The following is a 15,689-nucleotide window of genomic DNA, read 5'->3' on the forward strand; positions in this document are numbered from 1 at the left end:
AATCGAACCCAGGTCTCCCACACCAAAGACTGTTTGGCAGAAGACCTGCACACAGAGACAAGGCATGGCTCTCATTTTGAATCTATTCATTATGTATTTATCGTTTGGTTGTCCAGGTTTGTGTGAAAATATTAACACCTGCAAATAAATACAAAATAATAGTGAATTAAATCGAACGCAATTTTAAAAGCGTGTTCTAAAATCAATTTGAATTTCAATTAGATTTGAAATATGAAAGTTTTATGCCTGAACAAGTAGAATTAAGGACTTTTTATTACTTTTAATTTTAGCAATAAACCAAGGGATCTTTGGCCACGTTTTAATTTACAGCTCTGTGAATTTGTAATTCCTGGAAATGAGCAGGTCTGTCTACATAATATGGCAGAAGTAACTAATTAGACTAACTCATTACTGTAATAAAGTATTTTTTTGTTCTGTGGTTGTTTTGTACTTTGCTAAATTTCAAGCCGTTACTGGTTATAAAACAATAACATAAAGAAAAGTCCTGACAAAAGAAGAAGCTGGTGGTGTGGAAGTGGAAGTGTTCACCGGCCAAGTGGGCTGAGCTTCTCTGCTCGTTGTGTTGATTCCCAGTCCGGCCGGCGTGCAAAAAGCATGGCATTGCTATTTCATGTATAGGAGCATTTCTATTTCATGTATAGGAGCATTGCTATTTCATGTATAGGAGCATTGTTATTTCACGTATAGGAGCATTGCTATTTCATGTATAGGAGCATTTCTATTTAATGTATAGGAGCATTGTTATTTCACATATAGGAGCATTGCTATTTCATGTATAGGAGCATTGCTATTCATGATGGAGGCATTTCTATTTAATGTATAGGTGAGCATGTATTTCATGTATAGGAGGGAATTGTTATTTCACTATAGGGCTGCTATTTCAGTATAGCGCATTGTTATTCACGTATAGAAGCATTTGCTATTTCAGTCTAGAGCATTGCTATTTCATGTATAGGAGCATTGCTATTTCAGGTATGCAGCATTGCTTATTTCAGTATAGGCATTTCTATTTCATATGAGCATGCTATTCAAGATAGGAGCATTTTATTCACGTAGAGGGAGCAGTGCTATTTCATGTATAGGAGCCTATTCTATTTAATGTAAGGAGCCTTGTATTTCCCGATAGGAGCATTGTGCATTTCATGTATGGGAGCATTGCTATTTCATGTTATAGGAGCCATTTCTATTAATTGTTTGGGCATTGCTATATATGTATATGAGCATATTGTTATTTCACGTATAGGAGCATTGGCTATTTCACGTTATAGGAGCATTGTATTTCACGTATAAAGAAGCATTGCTTTCCGTATAGGAGGCATTGCTATTTCATGTATAGGAGTTGCATTCAGTTTTAGCAGCATTGCTTTTCACTATAGGAGCATTGTTATTTCATGTATAGCGCATATATTCGTATTTCAGTATAGGAAGGACCATTGTTATTAAGTATAGGAGCATGTTGTTTACATGTATAGGAACATGTGTTATTTCACGTTAGAAGCATTGCTATTTCACGTATAGGCGATTGGTATGAAGATTAGGCATTTATCACGTATAGGGCATTGTTTATTTCACGTTCAGTAAGCATTGTTATTTCACGTATAGACATTGTTATACTGTATAGGGGGGGCATTGCTATTCAGTATAGAAGCATTGTTTTTCACGTATAGGACATTGTTATTTCAGTATAGGAGCATGGTTATTTCATGTATAGCAGACATTTGCATTTCAAGTATAGAGCATTGCTATTTCACGTATAGGAGCATTGTTGTTTCATGTATAGGAGCATTGTTATTTCACGTATAGGAGCATTGCTATTTCATGTATAGGAGCATTTCTATTTAATGTATAGGAGCATTGTTATTTCACGTATAGGAGCATTGCTATTTCATGTATAGGAGCATTGCTATTTCATGTATAGGAGCATTTCTTTAATGTATAGGAGCATTTATTTCATGTATAGGAGCATTGTTATTTCACGTATAGGAGCATTGCTATTTCACGTATAGGAGCATTGTTATTTCACGTATAGAAGCATTGCTATTTCACGTATAGGAGCATTGCTATTTCATGTATAGGAGCATTGCTATTTCAGGTATAGCAGCATTGCTATTTCACGTATAGGAGCATTGTTATTTCATGTATAGGAGCATTGTTATTTCACGTATAGGAGCATTGTTATTTCACGTATAGGAGCATTTGTATTGTATGGCATGTTTATTTCCGTAAGGAGCATTGCTATTTCACGTTAGGAGCATTGTTAATTTAACGTCTAGGAGCATTGTTGTTCATGAAGGAGCATTGTTATTTCAGTATATGACATTGATTTAGTCATTCTTAGGACGCATTGCTAATTTGCAGGTAAAGCAAGCATTTTGCTATTTCAGTATAGGGCTTGTTATTTCACGTAGTATAGAGAAGCATGTTATTTAAGTAATAGGAGCATTGATTTCCGTATAAGTGGACGATTGTCTACTTTCACGTATAAGAAGCATGTTAGTTAACGTATAGGAGCATTGTTATTTACGATATAGGAGCATTGCTATTTATGTATAGCACAGCTATTGATTTCACGTATAGGAGCATTGCTATTTTCATCGTATAGGGAGCATTGTGTTTTCATGTATAGAAAAGGAGCATTGGTTATTTCACGTATATAGGAGCAGGATTTTACGTATAGGAGCATTGTTATTTCCCGTTATAGGCGCATTGCTATTTCATGTATAGAGCATTGGCTATTTCAACGTTATAGGAAGCATGGTTATTTCACGTAATAGGGAGCATGTATGATTGTATAGGAGGCATGGGTTATTTGTGAAGAGCATTGTTATTTCATGTATAGGAGCATTGCTATTTCACGTATAGGAGCATTGCTATTTCACGTATAGTGAACAGTCTGTGAGAGCCGAGTGGAGGCAATTCCAGCCTGCTGTTTTTTATCCCTTCAGTATTTCTAGTACAGCCCCAAAAAATCTCTATGTGTGTGAGTGAGAGTGAGTAATCAGCACTGTGAACTGAAGTCTGAACAGACTGGCAGCCATTCTCTCTCTGAAGTAAGACATGCACGTGAATGTTTGTATAGAAAGATAACATGTTGACTCGCTCTTTCTTAATCTTTATTTTACCCTGAATTTGACTGTGGGCAACTACAACTAAATACATTTCCTTGAGGGGATCAGTAAAGCCTTGTGATTGTTTCTGATTCCTGACATGATGGAGGCATGGCTCATGGAGGCTTTCAGATATAGTGTATGTTAGTACTAATGGATGATGTCTCTTTGGAGACGGTCCACTGTCACTGAAGAAGTGACCTTCATGTTATAGTGTGTAACTGTATGTCCGTGCTGTGTGTGTGAATCCACTTTTTTTCGCTTGCGGATGGAGCAGCTGGTGTTGATGTCTCGATGACGTCATCTGTCTCTCAGCTGTTCAGCTGAAGCAGACTGCTGTCACAAATTCAGACTGAGCTGTGTAATCCAACATTTCCAGTTGGTGTTGTCCACCTCTGTCACGTGTCCTGAATTCAGAGTTTCACACGTTTTCTGAGTCAAGTTCATATAGCCCAATATTTCCTCAAGTGGTCTTACAGACCTGTAGATCATGTGACAGCCTCTGTCCTTAGACCATCAGAAACAGAGTGCTCCTGTCAGCTGTGGTATGGTGTTCACGCTGGAATTAAGTGTGTCTCATCCGTCTCAGCGGTGGCTCGTCTCCACACTTCTTCAGAAGGTCAGCGAGGGGGACGACAGCAGCTCAGATGAATAGTTTGGGACAACATCCACTGTTTGTTTACAGGATTTACAGAACAAAAATGTCTGAACATATTCTGAACTGCAAAACCCAATATTTTGATAGAAAACGTAGCAAAAAAAAGTAAAAAATAATAAGGAGCTTGCTGCACAGTAAAACAATCTGCCCTGGAATAATTTAAGACTTTTTGGAATTTCTTTAAAAAAAATCTAAAACAGCGAGCAGCATGTTTTATATGTGTATCGTCTGGCTTGTCTATTAAAATAGACCACGGGTATGGGCTAGAATGATTGTCAAAGATATGAAAAATATCTATTATATACTATAATATGAACTTGTATGCTGATAGTAGTAACGAGCCACCACCTCATACGCTTGGTCACCTTTTGTTTTTATCCAAGCGCAAGGGACGACCCAGGTCAAAAGACCAGAGTGACCTACTGGTGATGGATGGATGGGCACCCCCCCCCCCCCCAACTCTCTCCCACTTTCCTGACTTAATCTGTCCTAGAAGTAAAGGCAATAAAAGGCCAAAAATGATCTGGGCGCTGTAAGATGATGTGGTATGAAGAGAGACAACGTTAGCTAGTCATATGAAAGACTTGGCGGGGGGGGGGGTGGATGGGTCAAACAAAACAGGGCTCTCACTCAGGAGACCGTGGCTCTTGTTCCACATGTCAGTTAAACGTATATTCTGATCCAGAGAGTTAAAAAGTGACGCCAAGAGTGCAGCCTAATCAAGGGCAAGGGGCAAGACGCGAGTCCCAAGAGCTTCAGATAGTCCCACCAAGAGTCCCGACCCAGAGCGTCTCAGTATGACGCCAAAGGGCCAGACGCGAGTCCCAAGAGCTTCAAATAGTCCCACCAAGAGTCCCGACCCAGAGCGTCTCAGTATGACGCCAAAGGGCAAGACGCGAGTCCCAAGAGCTTCAGATAGTCCCACCAAGAGTCCCGACCCAGAGGGTCTCAATATGACGCCAAAGGAGACGTTTGGTGTCAATAACAAAAGCCAGAGGCACCTGGCCAGGCGTTGTTTTTTGCCACGTTGGGAGTGTGTATGGGTTGCTGAGGCAGGGGGATGTAACACCCACTTAGTTACACAATCAGGCTAATGGCAAAGCCGGCTCATGAGCACGGCGAATGGGAATGTGTGCAGATCTAAAGAGCATGAGACAAAGAGTCATCTATCACTTCTGGAGCTTTGAATGGGAAGCATTTCAAATAAAGGTATATAAAAAAAACAAGAGCAGTATTTCCAAATAGATTCCTGCCCTTCATTCCAAAGTGCTGGGATAATCCTCTCAAACTTTAGCCTCCGGCGATGGGAAAGCCTTCTGTTGCTTCCCCGAGCTTATCGGGGGACAGGTCCAACGACTAATGTGTCCTCCGCAGGTAACGGCGAGCAGCCGGGGACATCTGGGGCAAGCCAGCGGGTCAACCGAGGGCCCAGGGTAAAAGAGGTTCCTCACGTCCAGAATTTGTTCATGACCGGCTTTGAACCCCCTAGGCCTAGAGTAATCAATCAGAGAGGGACTATATCTGGGCCACAGCCCGCTGCAGGGCCACTGTGCTGAGCCGCCGTCCTCAGAGGAACTGGGTCGCTGTCTGCAAGGCGATAGGGACCATTATTTACCATTATTTATAATATTATTAATGCTATTATTAAGTAACAGGCTTTTATTGGGTTAGGGATAGGGTTTATTTCAGCCGACTGTTAGGAATACCTGGAGCCAGCTGATGGAGACAAGCCACTATTACCCCACGGAGTATTTCTACTTCCTCAGCATAACTTCACACAGGAAGTCTGGAATATTCTCGTGGACATATTCCAACACTAATAGGTTTAAAGGGGAAAAGATGCAGCTAATAAAAAAGACAAGAAGGGTAAGTGGAGAAATATTTCCCTTGTTTCAAATGTAGATTAAGCTACTTTAAAAAGACTAATAAGTATGTTTTATGTTCTAAAAGGGAGGAATTTGTGGGGCTTCTGAAAAATGTTGTCGGATATATTCATATTCATCAGGCTTTTGTCTTTACCGTCATACGAATGAAAAGTAGTTGAAAAAGAAGTCATTTTGAGTTGTTTAATGTGCAGATGTGTCATCAAGTTGCTTTTATTAACGTTATATCAAAGGCAAAAATGAAAGTGTGAAAATCCATCCTTCAGATTATTGCAATAGGTCAATTTCTATTTTAGAAAAATATGTTATTAATACATGAATGCACAAAGAAATCTTTTTATAGGTACTGAATACATTTGTGCAATTATTTCCATGTATTATATACATTTTTCCAGAATGCATCTGGCAAAATGAATCTTTATGAAAAATCATTTTAACGTAATATTTTTGAATTGCACATTCTTCTCTAAACAACTGTAGATGTTTAGCTACATGAAAAAGATTTTTAAAGAAATTCTACACTTATAATACAAATAAGTACTAAAAGTCATAGTATAGTTCTGTATCTGTTGAAAAAGTCATTTATCAAAAAATCAAAGAATAGTAAGCCATGTCAAAAGAAATCATTAAATATCATAGTATAGCATGTTGAAATAAGTCAAAAAGTCTTTGGATAGTGTGTCGTAGAAAATGTTGAAATAAAATCTGATAAAGGTACGGAGAGCTCCTTAGAAGCATGCGGCTGGCAGGCGTATTAATATTATATTAAAAAGTATGGCCGGGCGTCTCACGCCGTCTGATGGCCGGGCGTCTCGCGCCGTCTGATGGCCGGGCGTCTCGCGCCGTCTGATGGACGGGCGTCTCGCGCCGTCTGATGGTCGGGCGTCTCGCGCCGTCTGATGGACGCTTGCTGTAACAGTATGCCGAGAGTCGACACCCCAAACCAGATTAGTCCCTGGTCAGGACATCACCTCATCCAGAAGTTAAACTGGTCTCAGGCAGACTTAGGGCCAGCTGCTGCTGCGCGTGCTGATCCCACTCACACACACTCACACACTCACACACTCACACACTCACACACTCACACACACTCACACACTCACACTTCTCCCATGTAATCCCATGATAAGCCTTTCTGACTGCTCTTTCAGACAGATTACACAAATGAAACATGGATCATTGGTTTTGGCGTGCTCGTCCTGCATGAACGATCACGTATCTTTAAAGACGTAGGTGTAGATTTCGGGGGGGGGTGCACGGATAATGTCCTGGCAGAAAGAAAAAAAAAAAGTTTAGAGACTTTTCTGTTAATTCCAAGAACGGAAAACTTCTGTTCTACAGTGTATCCTCTGGCCCTTCAAACAGACGTCTCGGTTAATCCAAAAATCAAAACACGAAAAAAAAAACACCTGTGAAAAATCCTTGATATTAACACAGTATGTTAGCTCTTTAATACTTTTCTAACAGTGTAGGGCTGCACGATATGAAGACAACATATAATTGCGGTTATTTTGACTGATTCACGATATTGGAGGGAATGATTCTTTTTGTGTCAGTATTCTCATTTCTATTGAAAAATCAAAAAATGTAAATAATTATAATGGGATTTTTGTGAGGCTCTGTACCAAACAAAGATGTATTATTTAATTATCTGTCTCTGCAGCACCACCATACTGAATTCAGAGTGCTTTGACACATATTTTACCTTCAAGAAATGTTGCCGTTAGTATATTTCAATAAAATTGTCATAGATTTTGCAGCCCTAACCGTGACCTGATGATATTATCTTCTGCATTGAGATAAATGAATAATAAAACATTTACACAGCATTTAAAATCAGTATTTCCTGCTCGGCTGTAGTTTAGTTTCTGTCTCCCGAGTGCTGATGATCCCATAATAGAGGTGGGAAGTGATTATGTGTCCAGATATAATATGACACTTTAAAGCGAGTTAAACATGCCATGGGTGTCAGGTTGAAGTGCGGAGCGTTGGCCCGGTGATCTCATTAGCCTTGGAGCCCGAGAGGATGTAATGACCGCGGTGCGTTTGGGTTCTGAGGAGCGAGCGGAGAAAAGGCTGACGTGGGCCTGACTGCTCGGTCTAACTTAAACTGACTAAAATCATACATCTTCTCCTGTGTAAAAAATGAATTCGATTTTTTTAAACCAATTCTTTTTCCTAGAATCACCTAACGATTCACCTAAATATGTTCTGTTTATATGGCACCACAGGTATGTTCTTCTTTATAAATGAAACGCATGTCAGACTGACTGACATGTGATGTGCATTCTTTTTAAGAAAAACACATCAAATCTGGATACATACACTGTGAATAAATATAGATCTATTCTGAGCTCTCACACTTGATTAGCGCTTCATTAGAGAGCAGTTTAATGGATTGGGTCTACCAGTTAAGCCTCTATATATTTAACACAGATAGACACTGATGGAATGAAATGTAAGATAAATATGATCTGCTTATGTGGCTCATTATAGTATTTACATTTTTGCTTGCCCATTCATTGTGTGCATACTCTTGAGGCTAAAAGAACAGTGTGTAAACAATAATTAGAATTTGAGACAATTAGAAATAGAAAGGTTAACAAGTACGGTAAAACGTAGAGCGAGTGGGGGGGGGCTGCAGGACTGGAATGCACTTTTACATACTTGTTATTAAAATGCATCTGTGATAAGCTTATAAAATCTGTTTAGTCCGTCCAGCTCATTTCTATCTATGCCAACTGCATTCATAGCCACGGTCTGCTCTTCAGAAAATAACAGACTAGAATAGACGCAGAATGCCCTGATTGGCCAATCAGAATGGAGTATTCAACAAAGCTGTGTAATCATTCTAAGATGATGTACAATTTAGTACACATCTTTAAATTCTTTGGTTTATGGTGTCTTGTTGCAGAGATGAGGTGTACAATATTCAGTAAATAACAATGTAAAGACTCAATTCCTCTTAAAGGGAAACTTTGCAACTTAGTAAAAAAAAACGTTTTCATGTTGTCATTATGGGGTTTTGAGTGTGTAATAAAAAAATAAAATTTGGTCCATTTTGGAACAAGGCTGTAACATAACAAAATGTGGAAAAAGTGACGCGCTGTGAGTACTTTCTGTATTCACTGTAAATTAAGGTTTGTTTTCAAGAGATTTGAGGAATTTCAAAAAGCCATATAGTTATAGCATCAAATTATCTCTTTACATATTGCTCTGGGAAAAACAATCTGAGCATCACTGTACAGAAAGCTGAGTTCGATATGAAACACACAGGGATCTATTATATGGAAATATGTTAAAAAAGGTCCATATGAGAAGACATCAGAGGGTTAAAGAACACAAGAAGGGAAAAAATAAAAACAAATTTATGGTGATTTCAACTTCTGGAGCTTCTGGTTTCAACAAGGTCTTTGTAAGATCGTACGTTCTGAGGAACCCTGATGACACGGATCTCTTCATAATCCTGCAAACCAACAGTATTGATCGCATCTTTTGTGGCGAGGCGCACAGACTGGCTGCAGTTCGGTGGGCTTCGGAGTTCAGATAAGTCCAAGCAGCAGGGAGTTTAAAGATATAACTGCAGGCATCGTTCCTACTCAGACTCCGCCATGTGTTCACGTCCCTCGCCCGTGTTTGTGTCCCGCCTCCGTGACCTGGACAACGTGTCCTGTGTTCTGGTGTCTGGTCATCCTAAGAAGATCCCGGGCGCCGGCCGGATCAAATCTGACCCACAATGTCTCTAAAAGAAGCTTTACAGTCATTTAGATACAACTTTACAATGAGCCCCTAATACTTTAATGACTATTGACTGATTAAACTCAGAAAACACAATCGATATTTTTTGACAGACAGTCTGTTGAGTTAACATCGGGCTTATTGATCACAGGAGAGTTCACCCTCTGTTTACTGGGCTTGTGAGACTTTTGGGACATAAAATGGGTTCACATGCATATTCATAAGGGGAGACAGTTCAGGCAAAAGTATCAATTTTGAGTTTTATGGTTATTTTGCTTCCATAACATGTCTTCCTTCAGACTACTGGATTGGGAGGGGGGGGTAAAAAATACACATTTAGGTGTTGATTTCATGTCACTTTGTCTATTTGTGTCTGTAGATTTCTCCTAAATTCCCCAAAACTTTTCATTAGATAATGCCTCATTTGCATATTCAAACATAGCAAAAATCATAAAACCCGTAATACAAAAAATAATTGTCTTAATGTAAGACACCAGTCATGTCTCGCAACATGTGTGGACTTTTAAAAGTTATGTTTCCTCAGAACATCAGAGGGCTTTGTCATTATAATAATATACTAGAAATACAATGTATAGTATGAAATTAGGCTATTAATGATCATTCATAGCCTCATTAGTATAATTTATAATAATCAATTGAATAAAACTATATTCCAGCCATTTTGAGTAAACTGTTGAATTACGTTGGTATTTGTCATTAAAGGTCATAGACAAAAATATGAATTTTTTTCATTCCTTTTTTTCATCATTCATTAAATGTTCAAGTAATCTTGAATGAAGAATGTTTTCTGGTTTTTCTTCTACACTGAATATATTTCGGTTTTGGACTTTTTTGGCATTTTAGAGACCAAAATATTAGTTTAAAATGTCCACGAAAGTACTTGTACACATGAAAAAGGGAAAGCAACCATATGAATAAATAAAATGATAATAATCACAATGAACCGGCTTGATAAATGAGTTTAAAAGTCTGTACAACAATCCCCTTTTTTCATTATATAAGGTGCGTGCATGGGTTTTAATAACAGCATTTCTATAAAGGATATATATAACAAACTGATATTGTATGAGAAAACGTTGATGATTGAAGTTTTATTGTCATATGCACAGTGAGGAAACATGTTTCCCTGTTTATTAAAAATTCTTCCTTCAATGTCAAATCTATAATATATACTGCAAATATACAAAATAAACATTTCAAACAGCAGCATGTAAGAAATACAGCAACAGTTATTAACAATATTAATAATAAATGGTGCAAAGTGAAATATAGGTAACGGTTGAGGACAGTTCTACTAGGTACAGAATATCAGCTGTTAAGGAGTGTGTTGGCAGTGAATGCACCCCAGCAGATACACACACACACACACACACACACACACACACACACACACACACACCCCCGAGCTGATCCCGTTTTTATTGAGCATGAAGCATAATCAATCAATATGGCCGTCGTGGAGGATAACGAGCGTATGATCTGAAACAGTGGGGAAACAATATGGATTTTTCCAATAAAACTATTTACGTTGTTTACGTCTTGGAAAATAAAACAATTTTCACAGAAAATACTTTTAATATTGTATATAATGTTTTTTATGTAATTTACTGTATATTTGATTTTTTTCACAGTAGTACACATTAGAATCTGATATCTAGTTTTTGTAAGCATTGTTCTTATTTCTTTATTTTGACCAAAAAATTACAATAAAATAAAATATAAACACAATTGGTGGGTAGCAGCACACCAAAAGGAAAAGCAATATCCATAAAGTGTTATTAACAATATGGTCAAGCTTTTTTTCTCACACCCCTCATTCAAATGGACTGTTCTTATGAATTTATGAACTTTAATTCCAACTTTAAATACTTCCTTTTATATATTTATTTTGTAAAACCAGATAACAAATCCCGTATCCATAAAAAAACATTTTAAACAGCCTTTTTACATTGGTTTTGTTTTTAATTTCTTTTTTTAAATAAAACTAAAAGGCCATGCTGTTATGGTGGTAGCACATACATGAAGATGTCTATACATACATGTTATTATATGCACAAACACTACAGATCATTAAAATGATCATTTATTCCCCGATTTGATTCGTCCAGTAACCTAAATTTTACCTACGTTTTTTATTTTGGTTATTCCTTTTACTGAAGTGTTATTTAATCACAGTAAATATATATATATATGTATATGTATTACAGTGTTTCTTCTTTGCATTGTGTCCATTGGCCTGTGGATGGGGTCTTCTTGTTAAATTGTCTTAGTGCCACAGCTTTCACTAATAGTTGGCAGGAATAATTATATAGTGATGACCTAAGAGAGCTTGTTTACTGATATTGTATAAATAATACCCAGAGGATAAGAGTTGGGGGGGGGTTAATGCACAAAGGTTAAAGGCCAAAGGGTTAGGGACGGTATCGCGGGTTAAGACTATTCTGACATGAGATTAGAACCCTTATCAAAAGATTTTTAAAGTTGATTTTGAGTTTTCTCTGCGCTTTTTCGTCGCTTTCTTGTTTCCTGTTTTTCCACTCGATGGTGTTGGATGCGGGTGCTACACCCAGGGCCTTACACTGCGGGTGCTACACCCAGGGCCTTACACTGCGGGTGCTACACCCAGGGCCTTACACTGCGGGTGCTACACCCAGGGCCTTACACTGCGGGTGCTACACCCAGTGTCTAACTTAATCTGTGACATCACCGCTGTCTGTGACACACTGGGGATTTGTGGAGTGTAAGATTAGAGCTCTACGTCGGCATAAATCTCTGCTTCCCTATCCGGCCATGTGGTGGCGGCTGGGCCAGTTGCTAGGTGGAGGCTGTGGTCTGTGGACACACCATTTCAAACCAATTGTTTGTTTAGACCTGATTTTAGTTTTCAATTTTTAGAAGTATTTTGCTTGAAGATGGTCTAGTACTGAATTGTGCCTACTACTAAGCTTTATATATTTTTTTGAAACTTAGAACCAACTTTAGAACCTGCTCAAAACTTTTTTTTTGGAGAGAACGTCTAGTTGTAGGAACTGACCCCAGAACATCTTCTCATGGTGCTCTGCTGTGGAGCTCCATGATGAACTTCTGCATCCCAGACATGTATGACATGCCTCACTCTGGGCTGGGAGGCTACTCGGCGCAGGGCGGCGGGGAACACTGCATGTACGCGGCGGGCGAGGGACTAACCGGGTACGGACCCGGGTACAGACCCGGGTACGGATACAGTGAACCCCAGCCTCCGCCCTGCACGGAGCAGGCTTGGCCGCCCGGCCAGCATTACTCCTGCTCGTACGCCGGGGGCCCGCCTGTTTTTAAGAGCGAGTTTCGCAGCATGGAGATCTCTCTCAGCCATTACCACCACCAGCCTGAATATTTCCCTGAGATCAAACCTGACATGTCACACCTGCAGTGGGTGCAGGAGGCGCACCGCAAAGGTATGACGTCCCGATTGTGATTGTCACATCTTCTTGTTTTAAAAGGGAGTACTTTATTTGTACATTTTTTAATGGCATTGCTTAGTCTCTGTACTTGTCTCCGAGGGCGTTGCTTTGGGTTCAACATTGAGATCTCCACTTTGGGGCAAAATTTAAAGGCAGAAACATTTCATTTCCTGCATTCTGGAGAGTTTTTCTGCAACAATTTGTGCCTTTTATGAATCAATTTATGGTGCAATGGTCCTTATTTATGTAAAGGAAATACTGTGTAATAGGTTTTTTTTCAGGGGGGTTGCACTGGCCAGTTTTGATTATTAGGGGGGTTAGTTACGCCTATGGTTGTCTCTCTGGATTGTGTATGAAGAATACCTTTTTTATAAATATATATATACAGTATATTCATATTTTAATTAGTTCCTTGATTAATGAATCAATGATGTCTAGGATTTCCGAATTAAGTCTGATAAGCATAAATCCAAGCATTAAGGCGTCATGCGGTGGCCGGTCTGTGACCAGGACTCGGTGCCTCTGATGCTCAGAGTGTTTGACTGAGGCGGGTGGGGGTTCCTTATTGATTGATGGTGAGGCAACAGAAGGCTTATGCGGGATTCATAACAAACCCCAAAAAAAGATATTGATCAGTTTGCTAACCTCTGGTCCTGGAGGCCGCCACAAGTCAATGCAGCAAACTCACGAAGCCCAATCCTGAACCTGAACCTGGGCCGGGCGTTAACTCACCGATCTGTGGACGTCATTTCTGCAAATATTAGATGTGCTACTGCTGGACATAAAGGAGTCAGAATACTTCCAGACCTCCATGTGTGACTTTACATAATTCCACAATGCCACATAACTCAGTCACCAGGTGGCACCTACAGGTTACAAATGGACACGAAGGAACAGTTAATACACTGTAGATAGAGTACAGAAGATGGGGCTTGTTAGCCTTCTCTTTGATCTGCACTTGTTTCAAGGTTCACATTTTTCTATGTGAAAAGGAAAAGAAGTAAAACAACTAATACATTTAAAACTGAATGGGCACTTGGGTGGCACAGACCTACGCCAAACACCCCAGCTAGCATTGTTAACTAAAGTAAATAGAAAATATGTAAAAAATGCCCTTGGACTTCAGAGGGTTTATTCCAGAACTGTTGAAACCGTGAGCATGTGAGGCGCCACAGTGAATAAAACCAATGCAGTCGTGAAAAATTGTACAAACTAAAAATCCAGTGATCCTTTTCTTCCCCCAGTAAACTCTGATATTAACCATTTGCTCTTGTCTCCAGGGTACATTCCAAGTTACCTGGACAAGGATGAGCTCTGTGTAGTGTGCGGGGACAAAGCCACCGGCTATCACTATCGCTGCATCACCTGCGAAGGTTGCAAGGTAACGCGAGCGACTGTTGATCTTTTGCAGCTGATCCGGTGCGTTTCCTTTTCGAGGCGTTTCTGAGCGTTGTGTGTGTCTGCTCTCCAGGGTTTCTTCAGGCGGACGATTCAGAAGAACCTCAACCCGACCTACGCCTGTAAGTACGAGGGGAAATGTGTCATCGACAAAGTGACCAGGAACCAGTGCCAGGAATGCCGCTTCAAGAAGTGCATCGCGGTGGGCATGGCGACCGACTGTAAGTTCCACAGGCCGAGATGGGCTGTTGTGTCTGCTTCTTTGTAATGTGTTCAATAGATTTATTCAATATTTCATAGTACGCACTCAAAATTGAAATTGAATTGAATTGAATTGAAATGCCTGCTCACTAAAGCAGTTTACTGCGCCAGAAATCAGCTGTTCTGAAAATATTGCATGTGTATAAGAGTGTGCTCCTAGCATACCCTCATCACATCATAATGTCCAGATCATAAAAATATTTGACTGAAGCATTTTGTGAGAGAGAGAGAGAGAGAGAGAGAGAGAGGTGGGGAGAGAGAGAGCTGACAGCTGTCAGCGAGCCTGTCCAGAGTTATGAATAAATTCATTTTTCTGTTTGCCGTGTGAATATCACATCCCGAATATGATCAAAACTGGATAAGCTTCATAACTGCAACATCCATGTCCATGTTAACACACATGATTCAAACACAGTGCTAGCTCCGTCCATGTGTTTATTGATCAGCGTCCATAGCAACCAGTTTATCTACGGATTGTGATTACTAGTGGAAGGGCTGTGGTTGAAATAAGGTAAAATTAATGAGAAAGGTATTACTGTGAATGTGCACATTTACTCATTGTTATCATTAGATGAGTTGCATGTCTCACAGAAAACAAAGTACTCACATAATACTAGTACTAATAACAGAGACTACATACATACAGTACATATTTAGCCAGATTTGGGCCAAATAAATCATACAGTGCATGCTGTGTGAATTACAGCTGGAATGAGTCAATCGATTGGTTGATCAATAGAAAACTAATTTTGATAATTGTTTAATGATTTCATTCACATATTCACTGGCTCTAGCTTGTCACGCGTCATAGTAAACTGAATATCTTCAGACTTATTAAACAAGCCGCTGGCAAACTGCACATTTGTCACTAATATCTGACATTTTATAGACAAATCAATCGATAGTAATTGGCCGATGTATCAGAGATGAAAATAGTTTGAAAAACAAAACATCATGACCCAATCAGGTGGCTAAATGTTGCCGGAGGTCTCTGTTAGCAACACAACCCCTCAGGTGTTTCCACATGTCCCCGGTTTAGGGGCGAGGTGGAAACTTATCAAATGATATTAATTTCTAAACCAAAACATAGCAATGTAAATTTAGCCTTAACCATTTTCTTCAGGTAATTCATTTTCTTGTACACCCTCCCACTCCTCCTCAC

The 15,689-nt window shown here is 39.4% G+C and overlaps 1 protein-coding gene across 9 annotated transcripts in view; it reads left to right on the top strand.

The window, feature by feature from the left end:
- The window catches only part of thrb (thyroid hormone receptor beta), a 119,527-nt gene that overhangs the window by 91,913 nt on the left and 11,925 nt on the right, over window positions 1–15,689 (top strand). For 5 of the 9 annotated variants that reach the window (XM_032522381.1, XM_032522383.1, XM_032522382.1 and 2 more), the window contains 2 exons: window positions 14,149–14,249; window positions 14,340–14,487. In XM_032522381.1, coding sequence (XP_032378272.1) covers window positions 14,149–14,249; window positions 14,340–14,487 — 249 coding nt within the window. Of the gene's footprint in view, window positions 1–12,420; window positions 12,863–14,148; window positions 14,250–14,339; window positions 14,488–15,689 lie in introns of those variants that run through there. The other 4 variants (XM_032522376.1, XM_032522377.1, XM_032522380.1 and 1 more) reach the window with 2 other exon arrangements.

Source organism: Etheostoma spectabile, chromosome 8 (genome assembly GCF_008692095.1).
Source record: "Etheostoma spectabile isolate EspeVRDwgs_2016 chromosome 8, UIUC_Espe_1.0, whole genome shotgun sequence".
In the NCBI taxonomy this organism is placed as follows: domain Eukaryota; kingdom Metazoa; phylum Chordata; class Actinopteri; order Perciformes; family Percidae; genus Etheostoma; species Etheostoma spectabile.